Source organism: Triturus cristatus, chromosome 4_2, assembly GCF_964204655.1.
Source record: "Triturus cristatus chromosome 4_2, aTriCri1.1, whole genome shotgun sequence".
Taxonomy (NCBI): domain Eukaryota; kingdom Metazoa; phylum Chordata; class Amphibia; order Caudata; family Salamandridae; genus Triturus; species Triturus cristatus.
The window spans coordinates 490,968,747-490,987,126 of NC_140586.1; the positions used below are offsets into that span (position 1 = coordinate 490,968,747).

Genomic DNA, 18,380 nt, shown 5'->3' on the forward strand with positions numbered 1-18,380 from the left:
CACATGGAGTGGGCACCTATGTATGGGGTATCAAATTGAGTCATCAATGGGTCATGGTCTGAAATCCCAGAGGGTAATATATGAGATCATGCAGTGTGTAAAATGTCAGAAGCCGGGAGGAACAGAAAAACTATGCAGGAGAGTGATCTGTGTGCTGCAGAGGCGTGGGTGTATTCTCAGATCTAAAATGGACCATGAGTCACTGAGTCCCAGCTCCATTGACCACTCCGCCAGGCCCTTTCTCTTTCTCGAAGCCCCACCCCAGGCGCTATACTAATCTTGCCAACCAATGACATTGATGAAGTCCTGCTATGAAGCAGCTATCAGGTCCCTTAGGGTTGCCAGGGTGGATTGGTGTGTGGCTGGGGGAACATATACACTGATAATATTGTATGGGGTCCTTCCATAGAGCCCTCAAGGACCACGTATTGGCCCTGATCATCCCGAGTGACAGTGGTCACTACCAGGGGTAGTGCCCTATGCAGAGTAATGGCCACCACCTAGTATTCCCGAGAGTAACCCGCATGTTAAATCCTGTCATAGCCCTCACGGGCTAGGAAATAGTAGTTGTGGCCATGCAAAAGAGTTTCTTTGAGCAGCAAGATCTGAGAATGATGTCTTTGTGCAAAATGTAATATGGCCCTACACTGAATCCGGTCTAACAAACTGTTGGCATTCCAAGTCATGACCAAGTGTGCCCCCCTGGTGGTAAAGAAATGTGGCATAATTGATCTCTTTGTGGGGTGTCTGCCCTCCTCTACTGGGGAGGTCCCAAGGGGGCCCAGCCCTCCAATGATAAGAAGTCGAACATAGCAGCAAGGGAGGGTCGGGCGAGGCACATAGTTTCAGCGAGCAACCAAACCAATAAAATAAAGCTGTTAATTGCAACATAAAAACAAAACCCAGACTCCCCCAACTTCCCTCACCTTATACTTTCCACTGTGAAGAAGCATCTGTCGCCCAATCCCAACTTAAACATAGACCTAACTAGGGAATGATGTAGTTAGATGATTTGGACGAATCACCCATCCACCACCCCCCAAGAAACTTCATCTAGAAGTATTGTCGTAGGATACAGTGGTGCTGTTGTGCAGAAAATAATACGTTTTTAATCAGGACTAGAGTTGCAGCCTCGGTCCGCCTCCTTGTCGTTAATAGAGTTCAGCTGGTATGTAGCTCCATCGATCACAGGTTGGACCAGCCGCTCCCCTTCGTTGTCTGTGGAGATTCGCATGTCTGATTGCCCCTTTTGTCTTCAATCCGACCATTTCCGGAGCAGCTCTTATGTTGCCCCTCCAGCTTGTGGCCTTTTTTATTAGTGGGTGGAGTGGCCAATGGCCATCTCGGCAGTTGTTTCACAGTTAGGGGCTGCTGCTCAGTGAGCCTGGCCCAAGCCTCTTTGGGAGTGTCAAAAAACTCACACTTAGAGTCATGAATCAGCCTCAGCCTGGTGGGGTACAGGAGCATATATGACACTTGCAAAACATTATGCGCACGACTTGAACACTAATGGGCTTTTCGCTCTTGTGCCTCTAAGGACAGCATCACAGTGTCAATTATTCAAGAAGCAGCCTAACAGCATGTGGGGTTATGCCCCAGGAGGTATGTTTTGGGCTAATGATCTGTGGGCTCACACAAAACTGGAACAGGAGGATAGACTTTTATGTTTTACCCATGAACAGATTCATTTTTCCAGGAAGGTCTCCGGAGCCAAACCCTTGACTCCTTTTGGAAAGTCAATAAAGCGGAGATTATTACGAGGACCCTGTTTTTTGGTGTCCTTTGCTTGTTCCTGCAACACTCTGTTGTTATGGGTCAGATGGGCCACTTCCGAGGATTGACCCCGTAATGTTTCCGCCAACTCTGATATTCTCCCTTCTGCCCCAGTTAGACGGTCGACCATTTGGCAAATATCCTGGCCCAGCAGGGTTGCATCTATGCTGACCTCCCCAATTTTTTTCCAGTGTGGCTTTGCAGTCTTGAATAGCCTGGACGATTACCCAGGTACTATCTCTGAGTAGTAGGGCTCCAGCTTCATGGTCTCTACTTGTGGCTCCTTTTGCCCCCACCAGCGCTGTATATTTGCCCATCTTGGCTTGGCTCTGCGGGGCTTTGCCTCGCCCTATCACGTCTAGTCCCTATGGGTCAATTGGCTCTGATGTGGGTGAAAAACAAGAGGAATCCTGCTCCTCTATGTTTCCAGTTGCTTTTTTTGGGTCAGCATGTATGCCAAGCATGGCGGGGAGCTGACTTCCTTGCTCCAGGGTCGTACACCTGGTCAGTCCCCAGCCACTGGACCATGGCTCCACCACCTACGTAGTGGCCCAGGAATTTCTGAGGAACCTCAGGTCGCCGGGGAAGAGGACCCTGTCTTGAATTGCTAGTAGGTGTTAACTTAAGCTCTTGTTACAGGCCTGGGCTGCTTCGGGCCCTCTTCAATTGGGTATGCCAGTTGTGTGAAGAAGCAGTTGGGGGGAAGAGCAGGAGCTGTAGAATGGGGAGGAGGGCTGAGCAGGCACCTGTGGCCCCCTCCTAACTCATCCCCTCACCAGGATAAGTGCACTTCGGATCCATTGGCCTTCGCACCTTTTGCCCTTGTGGCCACCAGAAGTCAGTGCCAGCCACCTGTCTCATGGCTCTGATCTACCTCAGCTCTGCCACCACAGGGCCTGCCAGCTCTCTGCATTTTCCACCAGCGCAAAGTGCAAGATCAAGCTTGCCATGGCCTCACTCCAGGTTGATCTTTGACCTCAAATGTGGCCTGACTTGCCGCTTGGAGGAGCCCTTTCCATCCACTGAATGAGCAGGGAGGGGGGTCGCTAGAAATGTGTGCCCTTCAGCTGTTCGCTGGGCCCCGGGCCGGCATAGCGAGGTTGAGTGTGCCGGCATTGGTGCGGCAGCAGTCCTTCCCCATTGTGAGAGCCGGGATAAATTGCTCAATCCCAGGCCACCATCTTGATTTCTTGGGGCACTCTGATGCCACGGTACAGGCCTCTCATACCACCATTCATAATTAGTATTCAAGTAGCCGGATAGTGCTAGGATGGTGGTATTATATAACGTTTTATAATGCTATGATTTGAATTGTTAGCGTTTTGATACTGACTGTGATTTCCGTTGCTTTCTATGGTGAAATTCTCAAAATAAAGACATGTTTTTTTGGGAGGGACAGGTTTCTTTTTGAGTTCTTTGTGTTTCTAATAGGGATGCTGTCCAATATTCTATTGATTTGCTGCACATTCTTCAGTTTTTGCTCAGCACTGCATCTGTCTTAAGATGCTAAAAGCCTTTATGGCAATTGATTTTTTAGCCTTATGGCTGACCTATTAAGACTAACTACAGTTGCCTTCTGTAGTGCACATTAACATTTTAATAAACCTTCATGGTTTTTCACATTCACTGACCTCAGATCTTACTGAATCAGTTTTATTCACTGACTGTTGTTGAAATGCTGTTTTGAATCTTATCTTTACTAACACATTTCCTTTTCCTGACGACAACACCATTCCCAACCATTCAGATTATCAAAGAAATAGCGCCCACAGCAGCTATTCAATATTTTTGGTACTAGAAATAAAAAAATATAGATACTGGCAACTCACAGTTTGGTGGTAGATACTACATGTGTTACAAATCAATAATCTTAAACTGTTTCTCCTTCAGGTCCACCAGTTATTCATGGTTCTGACCATAGCAGCAACAATAACCGCCTTCGTAGTGATATTTGTAGAAGCAAATGGATGGAGTTATGTAAGTTCTTCTTTTTATATAACATTATTCACATAATACAGAGGGCTAGTGTGAAGGTTTGACAATTGCTTTATATTAAATAACATCATGCTGAGTAAACATGAACATCAACAGTGATTCAATGTTTTCTAAAAGAGTAAGGGGTTTTTAATAGGCCTCGTAATTTTCCCATATTTTACTCACTTTTTCTCATGTTTGAGTAATGCACTGAACACAGTCGATCATCTGCATGTGCTAAATTGTCATGCAGTAAATTTGGAACTCATTTACATGGTTAGTGGGTATATTACAAATATGACACGACTCTGGCACTGAGTGACCCGAGTTGTACACTCTTGTCAGGGTAATTTTCTACTTAAGGTCTTATAACGATGTCGGGCGGATTCACGTCCGCCCGACACCATTGCGGAATCGGGACCGACCGACCTCTGGTCAGTGGTCTCGACTACAGTATTAGGATGCGACCACACACAGTGCGGTCACCCACTCCTCTATGCGAGCTTGTGCTGTAGTCAGAAACTGGCCTCAGCACAAGCTCCCGTAGAGAAATGTGAGTTTTTGTAAATCCCTGCACCGCGTGGAAGGTACCTCGCGGTGCCTGCCACTCAGTGCAGGGATTGACAGGGGGTCACAATATGCACGAAGGCCCTGCTAGGGGCCCTCAAAGTTGCTTTCCGACAGGCTTTTCATGTCAGAAAGCCCGACATGAAAAGAATGTGGGAAACCGAAATCATAATCCTGACGGCAGAAACACCATCCTTATGGGACTACATACCTGTTACTACTGCCCGACGGGCTTCTGTAGCCCGTCAGAAGTGAGTCGGAATTGAAACCAAAGATGTCGGTCGGAGGCTGTTCAACTGACATCAAAATCAGGGCCTTGATGTTCAAAATCTGATCTAATGGTGAAATCAGAGTGTTGATAAATCGAAAGGAAAAGCAGCTTTATAAAAATGTATTTTATGCTTTTTGAGTCAGACCTGGCAGAAAATCAGTTTTGCCACTCATCAGACCTCAAATCTGGAATACACATCGTCAGCTAGGAGAGGTAACAACCATGGTTAAAGACAATAGCCTTTCTCTGAGCCCAGGAAACAGAGTGACAATGTAGCAGAGAGTTACTATAGTGGTTGGTCAGGAACATTTGACAGAGCCTAATGAAGAAGGTCCTGCTGGTAGAAGATTCCTGATTCAATAGGGAGGAATTGGACTCATTCTAGGACCCATGGAATACTTCTGCCACTGGGGGGCGAGACTGCTGTACAAGGCTCAAGAGGTTGGTCTCCTGTTTGCCTGGATCAAGGATACAAAAACTATAAGGATTCCTGACTCCAAGAGGGCTAAGATGACCACAGTGGGCTGCCATCACTAGTAGGGGCTGATCAAAGTTTGCACAAAGCAAACCAGATTGTGCTTATTTAGTTTGTAGAAGGCACCGCCTCCTAAATCAATCACTACATTTCTTACAGTAATCCTTCCCGTACTATTCAGTTATTTGAATGGTATTTTACATTTACTGTGGATTATTTTCACAGGCCGGATGGAATGAGCTCACAGGGTGCAGATATCACTAACCATAAAATGAATTATGTAAATAGACATGTACAAAGGGTTTACACATGTTATCTAATTGACAATATATATTTACATCACATATGCGTTGGAGCAATATGCAGTGTAGAAAACATTAAAATGCTTTGTTCATGTCTGCTTTGTAAAAAATGCATTGTACATGAATGTGTAGTATTTGTTTTCTAAGTAATTACTGAAACAAATATGGATATTTGCTTATGATGAATAAGATATGTTCCTTGTCTCATCTCCTTCCTGTTCAGGAAATGTTAGAAAGTGAATTATTAACCCCTTTGCTGCTAGGCCATTTCACCCCCCCCCCCCCCCCCGTGCTAAGCCTTTTTTTGGGGCTATTTGGGGTAGTTCGCGCTGAGGCCCCTGTAACTTTTTGACTACATAAGGTATCCATGCCAAATTTGCGTCCTTTTCTTCCAATATCATGGGAATTTTAAAAATATCCACGGTTTTTTGATTCCCCTGGAGGGACCCAGAAATTAGACAAAATACAGCGAAATTCGTTTGTGAAAAATGGGAAAAAAGTGCTGCAGATCAAAGCGTCTGTTTTTTTCCCTGCAAATGGTATCAACAAAGGGTTTATGGTGCTGAAATCTCCATCTTCCCAGCTTTCAGGGACTGACAGACTTTTGTCAGAGAACCAAAACCTTTTACATAGTGTTGGCATTTTACTGGGACATAGCCTATTTTTGCGATTTTTTGCGCTTTCAACCTCTTTCCAGTGAGTGGTAGAAATGAGTATGAAAGCAATAATAGACCCTGGAAAGCTATACATTTCAGAAAAGTATATACAATTCTGAGTTCAGCAAGGGGTCATTTGTGTAGATAATTGAAGTTTTTTTTAATAGAAACTAACAGTTGAAAATACGAAAAATTGAAAATGAGTTGAAAAAAACAAGTCATTTGTGCCAATGTTGTCACATGTAACTTCTAAAAATTACAGATTTTTTAAAGCAATATACAGTTACATCTGCTGGACCCTTCTGGTTGTGGGGATATATTGAACTTGTAGGTTCACCAAAAACCCGACAAACCCAGAGCCAATACCTGAGCAGCATATTGCAATGGTTTTTTATTGTGTACCGGGTATATAGCAATTTATTTGGGAAAATATAAACAGGGAAAAATTGGTATGAAAAACACCTATGTATTGTTGAAATGGGAACATAATATAGAGTTTAGAAACAGTAGCTATTTGCACATCTCTTAAATTGTGGGTACCCATACCCTCATGTGAAGTGTAGTACATTTTTCAAATTGACTTGTTTTTTACACATTGTCTTACATTTGGAAGGCTGAAATGCATGAAAAATCAATAGGTAATAACAGTTGCTGTACAATTCTGTGTTCCCCTAAGTCTCCCGATACAAATGGTACTTCACTTGTGTGGGTAGGCCTAGTGCCCTCAACAGGAAACAGCCCAAAACGCAATGTGGACAATCCACATTTTTACAGTGAAAACAAAAACAGACTGTTTTTTTGCAAAGTGCCTAGCTGTGGATTTGGAACCCTAGCTCTGCCGGCACCTAGGGCAACCTAGCAAACCCATACATTTTTGAAAACTAAACACCCAGGGAAATCCAGGATGGGGTGACTTGTCTGGCTGTCACCAGATTCCGTTACTCAGAATCCTTAACAAACCTCACACTTTGTCGAAAAACACATTTTCCTCACATTTTTTTTTGTGGAAAATTCTGGAATCTGCGTGGATCCACATAATTCAACCCACCCCGCATTACCCAAAGTCTTACGATAAAAATGGCATCTCACTTGTGTGGATAGGTCTAGTGTCCACGACAGGAAACGTCCCAAAGCACAACGTGGACACACCATACGTTTACAGTGAAAATAGACCCTTTTTTTGCAAAGAGCCTAGCTGTTGATTTTGAACCCTCGCTCTGCTGGCACCCAGGGAAACCTAGCAAACCTATACATTTGTGAAAACTACACACCCTGTGGAATTCAGGATGGGGTGACTTGTCTGGCTCTCACCAGGTTCTGTTACCCAGAATCCATTGCAAACCTCAAACTTTGTCAAAAAACCACTTTTTTCCTCATGTTTCTGTGGTGGAAAGTTCTGGAATCAGCGTGGATCCACAAAATTCAAACCTTATTCAAGAAAAATGGTACCTCACTTGTGTGGGTAGGTCTAGTCGCTGCGACAGGAAGCGGACCAAAACGTAATGTGAACACACCACATTTTTACAGTGAAAACTGACCATTTTTTTGCAAAGTGCCTTGCTGTAGATTTTGAACCCTAGCTCTGCTGGCACCCAGGGAAACCTAGCAAACCTATACATTTTCGAAAACTAGATACCCAGGGAAATCCAGGATGGGGTGACTTGTCTGGCTCTCACAAGGTTCTGTTACCCAGAATTCCTTCCAAACCTCAAACGTTGTAAAAAACATTTTCCTCACATTTCTGTAGTGGAAAGATCTGGAATCTGCGTGGATCCACAAAATTCCATGCACCCCGCATTTCCCAAAGTCTTATGAGACAAATGGTACCTCACTTGTGTAGGTAGACCTAGTGCCCGTGACAGGAAACGGCCCAAAATGCAACATGGACACACCACATTTTTACAGTGAAAACTGCCCCTTTTTTGCAAAGTGCATAGCTGTAGATTTTGAACCCTAGCTCTGCCGGCACCTAGAGAAACCTAGCAAACCTATATATTTTTGAAAACTAGACACATAGGGGAAATCCAGGATGGGGTGACTTGTCTGGCTCTCACCAGGCGCTGTTCTGGAATTTGCTTGGATCCACAAAATTCCACAGAGCCTGCTTTTCCCAAAGTCTTCAGAGAAAAATGGCACATCACTCGGGTGGGTGGGTCAAGTACCCGCAACAGGCAAGGGTCCTAAATGTATTGTGGAGACTTCAAAATTACCTATCATAAAACAACTTGGTTTTACAGGGGGACACTTGGGTTTTTTGCCCCATGCTCAGCGGCCAGTGTGGGAAAGTCGTGGGATCACCAGGCTGACACAAATTTCCTTCCACCCAATGTTCCCCCAGGTCTCCCAATAAAAATGGCACCTCACCTGTGCGGGTGGGTTTTTTGCCCCAGGCTCAGTGGCCATCTAGGGAAACTACCAAACCCACACATTTTTGAAAACTAGACACCCGGGGGAGTCCAGCGAGGTATGGTTTGCATGGACCCTTCAACTTTTTCATATCTAGAATCCCCTGCAAACCTCAAATTTAGCTGAAAAAAATCCCTTTTTTCTCATATTTCTCTGGGGGAAAGTTCTGGGATCACCGGGCTGACATAAATTCCTACCACCCAGCGTTCCCCCAGGCCTCCCGTTAAAAATTGTACACCACTCGTGTGGGTGGCCCAAGTACAGGCAACGGCCCAAAACGTATTAAGGAGACATTAAAATTACATATAACAAAATGATTTGGTTTTGCAAGGGGGGTCATCTGGATTTTTGGCCCCTGGCTCAGCGGCCATATAGGGAAATCTACCAAATCCACACATTTCTGAAAACTATACACTCTGAGGAGTCTAATGAGGTATGCGTGGATCCCCCAACGTTTCCCTACCAAGAATTCCATGCAAACCTTAAATATTAAGTGAAAAAAACACATTTTCCATTTATTTTTGTGTGGGATCACCGTGTCTGCACAAATGTCCTACCCCACAGTGTTCCCCTCAGTCTCCAGAGTAAAATGATACCTCACTTGTGTGGGTGCCCAAAGCAGAATTGGCTAAAACATATTGTTTAAAAAAATGTACAGATTAGAATTCGCTGTGCAATACCCTTAATCCCTATGTTTATGGCTCTTCCCAGTCACAGGCCCTTGCCCCACCCACACAAGTGAGGTATCATTTTATTCAGTAGACTGAGGGGAACACTGTGGGGTAGGACATTTGTGCTGGCATAGTGTTCCCACACAGAAATGTGTGGAAAACTTTATTTTTTTCAGCTGAATTTGAGCTTTGGATGGGATTCCAGGTAGGGAAACGTTGGGGGATCCCTGCAAGCCATACCTTACTCGACTACCCAGGGTGTCTAGTTTTCAGAAATGTGTGGGTTTGGTAGGTGTCCCTAGATGGCTGCCGAGCCCAGGGCTAAAATCCCAGGTGCCCCCCTTGCAAAACCAGTAGGTTTTGTGATAGGTAATTTTGTTTTCTCCACAATACGTTTTGGGCCCTTGCCTGTCATGGGTACTTGACCCACCCACACAAGTCAGGTACTATTTTTATTGGGAGACTTTAGAGAATGCGGAGGGGATGGAATTTTGTCTATCCACTCAGATTCCAGAACTTTCCATCACAGAAATGTGCGGACAAAAAATGTTTTTTTTACAAAGTTTGAGATTTACAAGAGATTCTGGGTAACAGAACCTGGTGAGAGACACACAAGTCACCCCATCCTAGATTCCCCTGGGTGTCTAGTTTTCTAAAATGTATAGGTTTTCTTGGTTTCTCTAGGTGCCTGCAGAGCTAGGGTTCAAAATCTACAGCTAGGCACTTTGCAAAAAGGGGTCCGTTTTCACTGTAAAAATGTGGTGTGTCCACGTTGTGCTTTTCGGATGTTTCCTGTCACGGGCACTAGGCCTACCCACACAAGTCAGGTACTATTTTTGTCAGAAGACTTTGGGGAATGCGGGGTCGGTGGACTTTTGTGGCTCTACGCAGATTCCAAAACTTTCCATCACAGACTTGTGAGGAAAATGTGTTTTTTTTAAACAAAGTTTGAGGTTTGCAAGGGATTCTGGGTAACAGAACCTGGTTAGAGCCACACAAGTCACCCCATCCTGGATTACCCTTGGTGTTTAGTTTTCAAAAATGTATAGGTTTGCTAGGTTTCCTTTGGTGCCGGCAGTGTTAAGGTTCAAAATCTACAGCTAGGCGCTTTGCAAAAAAAGGGTCAGTTTTCACTGTAAAAATGTTCCTTTTGGGTCGTTTCCTGTCATGGGTAGTAGATCTGACCAAACAAGTGAAGTACCATTTTATGCGGGAGACTTTGGGGAATGCTGGGTGGGTGGCAGTTTGTGGATCCGCGCAGATTCCAGAACTTTCCATCACAGAAATGTGAGAAAAATGTGTTGTTTTTTTTACAAAGTTTGAGGTTTGCAAGGGATTCTGGGTAACATAACCTAGTGAGAGCCACACAAGTCATCACTTCCTAGATTCCCCTGGGTGTCTAGTTTTCACAAATGTATAGACTAGCTAGGTTTCCTTTGGTGCCAGCTGTGCTAGGACCCAAAATCCACAGGTCGGCACATTCCGAAAAAAATAAGTCAGTGCCTAGTGGGCTTTCTTCCACCCGGGGGAGGGGGAATCAGGGGCTTTTGCCCCGATATGCCCCCAAGGGGTGCAGAAAGACTGTGGCTATTTTTGTGGTGGGGTGGGGACATTGGGATGCCATTCTGTGCAGCCCCCATCCTTTTGCATAAAAGCCAGCATAATCGCTAGTGCCTAGTGGGATCTCTGTCCCCCTGGGAGCAGATCAGGGGCTACTGCTCCGATCTGCCTCCTGGGGGGGCAGAAAGACGGTGGCATCTTTTTTGGGTGGAGGCATTGGCATACCCATTCTGGGCAGCCCCCACCCATGAATTTTGAAAAAAAAATACCCCTGGTGCCTAATGGGCTTTTCCCCCCGAGGGGGCAGATAAGGGGCTATTGCCCCATCTGCCTCCCAGGGGGCAGAATGACTGTGGCAATTTTGTGGGGGTAGGTGCATTGGCATGCCCTTTCTGGGCAACCCCCACTCGTATAAAAAAATCTATGGTGCCTAGTGGGCTTTCCGGCCCCCCCCCCCACCAGGGGTCAGATCAGGGGCTACTGCCCCCATCTGCCTCCTGGGTGGGCAAAAAGACTGTGGCATTTTTTTGATTGTTTTGGGGGTGGGGGCATTGGCATGCCCATTCTGGGCAGCCCCCAACCCGAACTTTGGGAGAAATAAAATCCCTGATGCCTAGTGGGCTTTCTTCCCCCCCCCCCCGGGGCAGATAAGGCGCTATTGCCCCATTTGCCTCCTGGGGGGCCAGAAAGTCTTTTGCCTTCTTTTGGCCGGAGGGTGGGGGCATTGCCCTGGGCTATAAAAAAATAATCCCTGGTATCTGAGGTGCTCTCTTCCCACTCCAGGGGAAGATTGGGGGCTACTGCCCCCATCTTCTCCCCAGGGGGGGCAGAAAGACTGTCTGTGGCAAAAATCTATGGGGGAGCAAAGGCCCTTGCCCAAGGAGTCGCTCCCCCCTCCCTGGTGCTAGTGGGTGGATCCCTGCTTGGGGAATCGCCCTGCTGGGGTGATCCCCAAGCAGGGATCCACTAGGGAAGGGTACCATTGGAAAGGGGACATTCTCCCTTTTCCAACGATACCTCTCCCATGAAGCTTGGGGGGTTGAGATAGTCCCACAAGCACCGAAACTGTGAAACTGAAACTAAGTTTCAGTTTTGTTTTCGTTGTAATGACGACAGTGCGCCATGCGCGTGATCGTCATTACAAGGAAAACCAAAAAGTGGCCTCAGGAGGTTGGAGAAGCTCTTCTCCTCCTCCCAAGGCAAAAAAAAGAAAATGGGAAATCCCTCTGCTGTCTGCAGCAGAGTGATTTTCTGCACCTGTACTCATGACGGAATGGTGCAGTCATGCGCACAGGAGCACTGGTGCTCATGACGGAACCATTCCGTCATGAGCACCCAAAGGGTTAATTGGGATGGATGGTAGTCCACCACAAGTAATAAAGTCATTAAACTGTTAGATCCAGGTACAGGTTGCAACAATTTAAGCCTGAGCTCACCACATGGTAACTGTGGTATAGAGCAGACAGACTTAACTTACAGAAAAAGAATAAACCATTTAGAAGTACTAACACAGTTTAAAAAATCCAAAACAGAACACAAAACAAAATCTGTTTAAAAATAGAGTAAAATGCAATAAATAAAATGACACAAAAACAATAACATTTCAATAAGGGGAGATATGAGTTTTAGAAGATTTTGGTAAAATAGTGTTAAAAAGCACTAAGCGCCAAGTGTGGCAAGGTGTCTGGCTGTATCTCAGGAAATCATCTCAAAGTCGGAAATCTCTTGGTGAGGTCCTGCTGAACTGTTGTTTTTGGCTGGGAAAAGCACTGAGCTAAAATATATAATTTCCTATTCAGGAAATTTGGCTGGATGCTTTTAGTACCTGTGCCTGGTCAAGATTTCTGTGCTAGGACTCTTTTTTGGAGCGCAGAACTTTCCAGCAGGGCAAAACTGCAGGGTGTATCCATAGGTGTGTTCCACAAGGCTTGATACCTTCTCATTGAGGACCCGCTGAAATGGAGTTTCTTCTGCAGAGAAATTCCAAGCATGAGAAACCTGTCTCTATAGCCCAGCAACGTTGTGCCTTGGGTGGATTGAATGGATCAAACTGAAGTGAATGGGAGCCCTCTCCCATTGACCTTCATTTGTTCCATGCCTATCGTAGCTAACCGTGGGCGGAGAGTTTTGCCTACTCTGCACAGTCAGCGGCGGAACAGAGTTGACCAGCCCCCACCTCCCACCCGCCCTGTTAACAACTGTTCTACAAGCTTAAAAAAACAATATAAAGTCAATAAAAATGCCTTACCTGAGCTGCGGCGTCCCCGGGCTGCCCTCTTCCTCCATCACGACTTCTTGATGTCAACTGCGGTTTGCAGGGTATTGTGGGTAAGAAACATCATGGGATCCGCACAAGGCACACCACCCTGGAATTCCCTTGTTGTGTAGTTTTCAAAAATGTGCCTGGTTCTTTGGTTTGCGTGGGTAGCATCTCTGCAGGGCTCCAAATACTAAAGCAACCCTAATGCTTATCTTTCAATGTAGTGCTTTTACTTTTGTGGGGGACCTGTTGCAACTCAGGGTGGTAGGAAATGTGTGGCTTCCCATAAGTTTCCAGAACTTTCCAGCACAAAAAATGCATTTTGGGCCATTTCCGGTCACGGGTACTAGGCCTACCCACCCAAGTGAGGTACCATTTTTATCAGGACACTTGGGGAATGCTAGGTGGAAGGAATTTTGTGTTTGTGGCTTTCGGCAGATTCCAGAATTTTCCATTGCAGAAATGTGTTTTCTTAGTAAAAGTTGGAGGTTTGCAAGGGATTCTGGGTAAAAAAAACCTGGTGAGAGCCACACAAGTCACCCCACACAGGATTCCCCCAGTTGGCTATGTTTAAAAAATGGACAAGTTTGCTAGGTTGCCTTAGGTGCCGACTGGGCTAGGGTTCAAAATCCACAGATACCCACTTTGCAAAAAAAGGGTCAGTTTTGAGTGGAAATACTTGATATAGCCATATTTTGTTTTGGGTCATTTCTTGTTGCAGGCACTAGTCCTATCCACACAAATTAGGTATCCTTTTTATCAGTAGACTTGGAGGAATACAGGGTAGGAGGACGTTTGAGCATCCCCACAGATTCCAGAACTTCCCATCACACAAATGTGAGGAAAATGTGTTTTTTAGTCAAAGTTTGAGGATTGTAAGGGATTCTGGGTGAAAAAACAACCTGGTGTGATCTATGTTGGTCACCCACTCTGGATTTTCCTAGGTCTCTAGTTTTCTAAAAATGTGCATATTTCCCTGGGTGCCGGCTGAGCTAGGGCCCAAAATCCACAGCTACCCACTTTTCAGAAAAAGGGTCAGTTTTGAGTGAAAAAATGTGATGTATACATGTTGCATTGTGGCTCGTTTCCTGTCGTGGGCACTTAGCCTACCCACACAAGTGAGGTACCATTTGTTTTGGGAGACTTGGGGGAATGCTGGGTGGAAGGAAGTTTGTGGCTCCCCACAAATACCGGAACTTTCCATCACAGATGGGGGAATGCTGGGTAGGAGGATGTTTGTGCATCCCCATAGATACCAGAACTTTCCATCACATAATTCTGAGGGAAATGTGTTTTTTAGTCAAAGTTAGTGGTTTGCTAGGGGTGCCGCGCAAAATAAAAATCTGGTGAGAGCCATGCAGGTCACCCCACCCTGAATTCTCCTGCTTTCTAGTTTTCAAAATGTTCAGGTTTGCTAGGTTTCCCTAGGTGTCGGTTTTGCTTGTGCCCAAAATTCACAGTTACCCACAATGGAAAAAAGGTCAGTTTTCTGTGGAAAAATGTGATCAGTACATGTTGCAGTTTGGGTCGTTTTCGGTCACTAGGCAGGAACTAGGCCTACCCACACAGAGGAGATACCATTTGTATTGGAAGACATGTGGGAGCATAGCAAAGTAGCACATTTCTTATCAACAACTGGATTTCGCTGCATTTTTGACTTCCAAATGTAAGCCAGTGTGTAAGAAGGAAGACGTTGTGAAAAATACCCTCTAAATCATTTGTTAGTACTGGTACCCACAAATTCAAAGATCTACAAACAACCACTTCTCCTAAACTCAATATCTTATGCCCATTAGAGAAATACATAGGTTTCTTTGATACCCATTTTCACTCTACATATTTCTGCAGATGAATTGGTCTATATTCGATACACAAAAAAAACATTATACAGTGGATACCTGGGGAACTTGTAATCCCTATCTATCTCCACAACCAAAAGGACTCTAGCGAATGTCAACGGTATATTGCTTTTGTAAAAGGCCATTGTGACAAAAAGTTACAGACACAGGGATCTATGCATATTACCTCTTGCTAAATTTGGAATTTTGCATACTTTCCAGAAATATATAGCTTTCCTGGATCACCTATGTGTTTCACACTGGTTTCTACAACAAATCAGAAGCAGGTTGACAGCACAAAATATAGGAAATATTGTCTACCTCTTCGAAAATTGCCAAAACTGTGGTAAAAAAATCGTTTTTTTTATTCAGCTCTGCATGTTCCTGAAAGATGGGAAGATGATGACTTTACCGAAGGAAATTGTTTGTTGATGCCATTTTTAGGAAAAACACAGAGACTTTAATCCAGAGCACTATTTTCCTCTGTCTCCAAAGAAAAACTCAAACGTTTGCTGTATTTTGCCCATTTTCTTGGTCCCCTGAAGGAGAATCTATCAATCCTGGGTACCTTTAGAATTCCCAGGATGTTAGGAAAAAGGACGTAAATTTGGTTTGGATACCTTAAGCAGAAAAAAGGTGTTTTAAAAAAAAAAATCTTTTTATTAAACAAGCTCATTAGACATTACAGTCATGTTTGCAAGAGCATGTACATCTTTCGGTTACTTTTACATTCATACATTGTGATTTAAGAGAACAGGTATGTAGGGGGGTGGAGAACATCGTATACAAACGGGCACCTAGCCCCACCACCAAACACAGAAAAAAGTTTATGCAGCCCTAAGCGCAAACTACCCCAAATAGCCAACTAGGGCTTAGCACTGGGGCAAAAAGCCCAGCAATTAAGGGGTTACAAGCATCCATAAATACATAATTGTTGAAACGCTATGGGAAGACCTGTCACCCATAACCCATTATGAGAATAGAGGGTTGGAGGCCCCATATGACGACTCCTCCCAGCTACGCTGTAATGTACAAAGACATTAGGCGAAGACCAGGCAGCAACGGGGCCATATGTGGTCTTTCGCGGCTGGTCGAAATCTGGGCCCTGTCTCTTAGCTCTTCAACATTTTATCGAGGGTGGCCCTTTATCTGCTGTCTGTCATTACCACTAGGCAGTAAGTGACTTTTCTTTTCCCTGACTTGTTTAGCTATAAGTGGTTATTATTATCAGGGATCAGCTATTCGTGGGTTCTGCTACCATTGTTTAATGTGAGTGCTGTGAGGCACGTGTGCTGTTGCAATGGGGAAGAGAAACCCCAAATCTATTTCTGGCACTGATGGCACAACTATAGACGCTTTTCTAGCAAAAGCTGTGGGAGTAATTTCTAAGGAGTTTGACTTGGTGGAGGACCGTTTGTCCTTGGACCACGTCGGTACATCTGCCATCTGACGACTGCATATTGATGTCAGCACTGAGGCTCTGAGGGTCATTTGGATAATGAGGAGGTTGTTATAAGCGCTTCCACTAGTGGTTCTCCTATGGAAGCACTGGTTCAGCAGTCCCCTGTAATCACACTCCTGCTGTGAAATGCAAGCGTAAGTCCAGGCATGAGACTTCTAAACTGCATGGTTTTCACAATGCTATTTCTGGTTCTACTATACCTTTAATGAGAAATTCACTGGATCCCAACAATGATTTGGTCTGCTTGCGTCTTTTGACAAAACCTGTTGTTATTTTAAATGCGTGCCTTGCCTGAAGTAAGGAGAGACTTGGCAAAGTTGCTGATGAAGTAGATAACATTTCTAAGCTCCACCATGGTCACTTTAAGCCTCCTTCTACTGATTAAGTATCTGTGGCTACTATAAGGACAGGACCACATCTACTTCCTCAGCCCCTCATCCTCCTTTGCTTAGTAGACCAGCAGTTAGCTTATCTGCACATTCTCTTGGATGCTCCTCACGGCCTGGTTCAGCAGCTTTGAATACAAGGGGGTCCTCCCAACTGGATGTAGTGACTTCATCTTAGCGTGATGACCCTGCCTGTGTTCATTAGGCTAGTCTTGCAGTTGTCAAAAGCAATATTGTCCTTGACTTGCCCCCGAATGCTCCCCCTTTGCATGGGAGGGCAAGTGAATCTACGGATCAGCTGAAAAACAAGGTGACTCATTGGATTGGCATTAATTCAAATCTGGGCTCCCACATTCGCAAGTGTATTAATATGGTGTGAAGGGTCAGTTGGTTGGGGAAATACGTTAAAGTCTATGAGAGGGATTCAGGGGTGGTGAACTTTAATCACCCCTTGGTTGCTGCCCAAGTCCTGGCAGCAATTGGTTCACGCAGATATAGTATCCCGTTTTCTAAAAGAATAAAAGACTACCACGGTGACTCCAAGGGCTAGTTTGCTGGTCTCCTGATCAGTGCCTCAGGGAGAGAAAAGGCTCCAATCCTCTTGAACATGCACTTTGACCCAGCCTGGGTGAGTCCTTACCCCCCTAAGGGTGCCCCTTTGGACCAGAACCCTTGGCGATGGTGCTGAAGGTGCCCAGATAGATAAAATCCACAACTCAAAGGGGTATATTCTCAAGAACGTGTGATAACTACCGCAAGAGTAGCTTATCGCAATTCACCACATCGTAGTCCATCACGGGAAAATCACTCTGTGTCAACGTGGTATTCACAAGCCGGCGAAGTCCCACGACAACACATCAAACCAGCACGTAAAAACCAATGCAACGCTGCAAAAATGCAAAACACCAACACCAAAAACGCAGCGATGACGCCAATCGCGATACAAAAATCAGCGAAAACCAGCCATAGGCCTGCAACCCCACGCGACATGCGGGAAAATGCACTACAAAAGGTGAAAAAAACCATACAAAAGCCAAACAACAGCGAAGCACAATGGAGTCAGCCGGAGCAAGTGCAAAGGATAACCAGAACCCCTCAAGCCCCCCGGAGGACCAGCCTGGGACTTCTGGGGAAGGGCAAGGAGAAGAACAGTGGGAAGAAAAGGTTCAGTCCACAGGAAAACAGGATCCTGATAACAGAGGTGATAGAACACCATTAACTACTGTTCGTCACCTCCACTATGTCACTGGCAACTAAAAATGGAATATAGCAGACCATCGTGGACAAGGTGAATGCAGTCAGAGTGCTGCAGAGGACAATGGACGAGGTCAAGAGGCGCTGGAATGATGTCAAGCGCAAACCCAAGCAGAAGCTCGCAAACAACCAGAAGGCAGCAATGCAGACTGGAGATGGCAGTCCAGCACCACAGGAGTAGCTGGACGAGATGGAGGAAATGGTGTCCACAGTCATCAGTGGGGAGACCGTGGCAGGAGTTTGGGGCCCAGACACTGCTCAACAGGACCAGACACAACAGCAACAAGGGGGAGTAACGACCAGGGACTGGGGGGACGAGGGGAGATGGGCACAATGGCACACATTCACAGGTAAGCACAGCACATCATCAGACAAACCATGCCCCAGACCCCCAACTCCCACCAAGATACCAATACACCCACGAATGCCACATCCCAGCACTGTAGAAGCTCAGAAGGCAGACGCACACCGCAGGGGCAGCCAACTCAGAGCTGCAGGGGTGATTCCCCCAAAATGCAGCACACA

At 45.5% G+C, this 18,380-nt stretch overlaps 1 protein-coding gene across 1 annotated transcript in view; it reads left to right on the forward strand.

Moving 5' to 3' along the window:
* LOC146834591 (ferric reductase 1-like) overlaps positions 1 to 18,380 on the forward strand; it is a 285,647-nt gene that overhangs the window by 175,011 nt on the left and 92,256 nt on the right. The window contains exon 10 of the mRNA XM_085600125.1: positions 3,664 to 3,750. Within this exon, the coding sequence (XP_085456251.1) occupies positions 3,664 to 3,750 (87 nt within the window). The remainder of the gene's footprint in view (positions 1 to 3,663; positions 3,751 to 18,380) is intronic.